Raw genomic sequence first — 4,611 nt, forward strand, 5'->3', positions numbered from 1 at the left:
CATGTGAATAATTGCCTCTCAAATAATATACTGTGGGTCCTCTTTTTATAGCGGTAGTTATTCTAAGGATGATACTCTTCAAAATATAAACCTGGATCTTTGGGAAAGAAGGGGCCTTTACTCAAAAGTGTTCTATGTAACCATTACCATTCTGTTTTGCCACGTACATAGTGCAGCTGCTCCCTTTTCCAAACGAGTATCAGTGTACTTGCTTGGTAGGATAGAAAAGTTAAAGAATAGTTCACACAGATGTAATATTTTAATTATTATATAGTAACAGCTCTTACTATTTACTTCTTAAAGTAAAATTGAAATGAAGATATTATTATCACATCCGAAATTGGAAAACAATGTTTTCATATATTTTAGGCACAGAAATACCATTTTGTAATTCTTAGAAAAACGTTTATTGCCATATATAAAAATATCTTTGATATACTAATTTTCCAAGAATAAGGATAACTGGGACCCTTAGAAAACAGACTGTACCCACTGCCTCATGGTTTTACAAACATCACGGAAGGAATCATTTCCTGTGTAATATTCTTTTCACAGCATCTTTCACATCTCTGTTTCTCAGACTGTATATTAGAGGGTTTAGCATTGGTATTATTAGTGTGTAGAGCACAGCTACGATCTTGTTTTGCTCTGGGGAGGAGATGGCCCCGGGCTGGGCGTACATGAAGAACACGGTCCCATAGAACAAACTCACCACAGCTATATGGGAGCTGCAGGTGGAGAAGGTCTTACCCCTGCCATGGGTGGAGGGGATCTTCAGGGCAGTGAAGAGGATGTAAGCATAGGAAACCAGAATGACAGTTGTGGTGCTGATGATGATGAGGGCACAGAGAATGAACAGCACAATCTCGTTCACAAAAGTGTCATCACAAGAGATCTTGATCAGGGCTGGGACATCACCGAAAAAGTGGTCCAGTCTGTTTTCTCCACAGAAATGCAAACTGAAGGTGAAAGCTGTTTGGACTATGGAGCTGATGCCTCCACAGATGTAGGATCCAGTCACCAACTGAGCACAGACTTTCTGGGACATGTGCACAGGGTAAAGGAGAGGGGAGCAAATGGCCGAGAATCGATCGAATGCCATGACAGCCAAAAGAAAGCCTTCAGTTGTGACAAATAGAGCAAAGAAGAAAAATTGGGCTGCACAGCCATTGTAAGAAATCTTCTTTTCATTAGACAGGAAGTTGGCTAAAGTTTGGGGAGCAATGACTGCGGAGTAGCAGAGATCTAAATAGGACTAGTTTCTAAGGAAGAAATACATAGGCATTTGAAGTCTGGAGTCCACCTTAATGACGGTTATCATGCTAATATTTGCCACCACATTGATCACGTAGATCAGCAAGAACACTAGGAATAAGAGGATTTGTAGTTTTGGAGAGGTTCTGAAGCCTAGCAGAATGAACTCAGTCACTTCTGAGTAATTCCTATTAAGCTTGCTCTTCATGGCTGAGATGTAGGTGGAAGCAGAGAGATGGTAAAAACGAAAAGAAATGAGTGATCAGAATAACTTGTTTTAGTAAAAATAACTAAAAACCAGCATAGAAAAAATTTCATCATCTTGTTCCCAGGAAATTACAAAACACCATTACAGAACAGATTACTATTTTTAAAGAGTAAAGAATTTAATCTAATTGGTCATCCTTTGAGATATACTTATTTTGCAAATAATGCAGATTTGTCCTCTAAGCGTCCTTTGGAGAAATGGGAGATTCTAGGAAAGTGTCTAGAAACAAGAGCTTGTTGTTTGTTTTTCCCTTCTTGAGTTATCAGTTACTGCCATTGAAAGTTACCTCCTCTACTGAAAGATATTTCTCACAGACATTATAATCCACTTAAAAGTTCATTTGGAGTGAAAATCCATTAAATTTATGGCCTATTTTTATTTTTTAAAAAATCATTTAGTTTCCTTATCTACTGCAGAAAAATAACAGACAAATATTATATCCATCTTTCTTATATTATGAAGAGAAAATCTTCAAATTCTGACAAAAGGATCATCCTTTTACACATTAACCTCATATTCTTATTTCTTCCATTATTTTTGTCCCTATGGTGACGTGCACTCTTAGTGGTACAATTCATCTACTAAAAACAGAAGTCATTCTTGCATATATTTTCTAAACATAATTTCATTAGACTTTTTTTTTTTCTTTCTCCTTTTTTTCTTTCTTTCCCTCCTTCCCTCCCTCCCTCCTTCTTTCCTTCCTTCCTTCCTTCCTTCTTTCCCTCTCTTATTCCCTTTGGAATTTGCAGGTTGGAATGCAGGTGGGGAATTCTAAGATCTTGGGTAGAGATTTTTCTGTCCTTTCAGAAACAGACAAATCTAATAAAAAAAAAATACAAAGATCTGTGCATATGGAGGAGAGAAGGCACACAGGACAATTTAAAAACAAGTATAAATGGGAAAAAAGGAAGAAATATGTATTTAAACAAGCTCACATTGTATTTATTTAGGCATATGCTATTACAGCTTTAAGTGTCCTTAAAACATGGTGGTAGAGAAAGGAAGTAATTTTTTATTTTACTTTATGTATGGAGAAATTAAGACAAAAACAGATTTCAAAAGCTTCTTTAGAGGCATGAGATTGAGCAGCAGAGTGGTTTATTATTCAATAATCTGTCATAAAATGTCAATAAAAACTTGCAAACAATTCAAAGATTCACATAGTATGGAAATGTCTTTTATAATTTTATAATTATAATTGTATAAATATATAAAATTATTATGTAAATTGTATAATTGTAATAAATAAAATTATACATGATATAAATTACACAATGTCTCATAATATCTCTTGTCATCTTTATTGTTGTCACTGCTATGGTTTCACTAATTATGACATTCTTTGAAGACAGGTAGGGACTATGCAAGTACATTAGAGTCAATTTGGTCCAGTATCTATGATACCTACTTTCTTCAAAAAATTAAAAGTTAACAGAAATATTGATTAATTTTAGAAGTCAGAAGAATCATCAGAATAGCTTCTGGTAGGGCCTATCAACTAAAAAAAAATGCATGGTTTCCTTAAATTCATATTTTACATAAAAAAGTTTCTGGTTTCAACAGAAAAAAAATGGAAAAAAAAAAAAAAGAAAGATGTAACTAAAGCGATTTGGAAAAGAATGTGTTGAGAATAAATTAGATATAAAAGATATTCTTAAGAATGAACCCAATTCTTATCTTGTAAACCCTCTACTATATGTGAAATCATGAAGAAAAAGAGTACGAAAAGAAGAGCACCTTTGTTTAACAGGAAGTCTTCCTGCAACACAGATTGCCTTTCTTCCCTGGTCAGATCAGACTCCAACTGCTACGATGAACAAGTACTAGCAACAATTGTAGTTTGTTTCTCTCTCTCTCTTAGTTTATTGTATTTTTTCATTGTCATCAACAACCAGACCTGGGACCGGTCCTGAAAGAAATTCTCTCATGAGGAGGAAAACCAGAGTGGTGTGCATTCCCTCTGCAAGATATTAACAAGGCACCAGAGTCTTTCTCACCAGTAATATACTTTGTATCAGAATGCAAAAGAAAAGTGGGAGAAGAAATTATTCATTAGAAACTCACCAGACCTTTGGGGAGTAGAAAGGTTCTCTAGAGGACATGAGAACTATCCTTCTACTTACTGAACAAAATAATAATAATTAAACACATTTGGATAAGAAGTATTTGACTCGTTTTTTTTTTTTTAACTTCATGATCTACACAGAGGGAAATTCACTATTTTTCATCTGAGTGGGTAACAGCCCTTACTTTTAGAAACTCATTTCTTACCTGTACTGTTAACACATCATGCTTGTATTAGAAGAAAATTTTATACAGAGAATAATCTAAACAGTCAGTTGAAGAGTTGGGGGAAAAGGGTGGATTTTGAAATAACACAGAGACTGGCCAGAGCAGGCAGCCTTACCTCCATCTCTGACTTCAAAGCATGAGAAGAGGTGATGTAAAAGATCCCAAAAGCCCAGGAATTGCTTCAAGAGTGAGAACCATGGCGGGGTTTGGCCACCTGTGCTAGAATCAAAAAGAGAAACCCCCAAGGAGCATACTGAAAGAGAAAGAAATTCCCTCTCCTCACACATCCTAGTACTGCTATTAGTGGGAAAACAGCATCTCCAGGATCCTAGAGATCCTTCCTAGTTTTCCTGATGATATTTCCCTTTAGCTAGGACAACTTTCTTTGGTATTTCTTATGGCACAAATTTGGTATAAGGCATTCTCTTAGTTTTCCTTTATCTGAAAAGTTCCTTATTTTGCCTTCAATTCTGAAGCCTGTTTCCTGCCCATGAATGTTGGTTTGGTCTCCCCTCCTCCCATCTTTAGGCACTTTAAAGACATTCCATTGTCTCTGGTTTGAATTGTTTCTGACAAGTGTATGCTTTAACTTTGATTCACTTGTGTGTAATGTCTCTTTCCCCCTCTTGCTACTTTGACAATGTCCCTTTTTCTCTCATCTTCAGAATTTTATTATGTGCTTCATTTGGTTTTTCTCTGTCTATCCTGCTTGGGATTTTGCCCATTTTCTCGCATCTGTGTGGTTAGATTTGTCATCGAATATGAAAAAAAAAAAATTTGCCCATTATAGTTTACAA

At 35.6% G+C, this 4,611-nt stretch overlaps 1 protein-coding gene across 1 annotated transcript; it reads right to left on the reverse strand.

Annotated features, from left to right (window-relative positions):
• Window positions 1-526: 526 nt before the first annotated feature.
• Window positions 527-1,462, reverse strand: LOC116642229 (olfactory receptor 12-like). The gene is given in 1 exon segment (XM_032420445.1): window positions 527-1,462. A coding segment is annotated over 1 exon segment (936 nt).
• Between the last annotated feature and the right edge of the window lie 3,149 nt (window positions 1,463-4,611).

This window comes from Phoca vitulina, unplaced genomic scaffold, assembly GCF_004348235.1.
Source record: "Phoca vitulina isolate PV1807 unplaced genomic scaffold, GSC_HSeal_1.0 scaffold23, whole genome shotgun sequence".
NCBI lineage: Eukaryota > Metazoa > Chordata > Mammalia > Carnivora > Phocidae > Phoca > Phoca vitulina.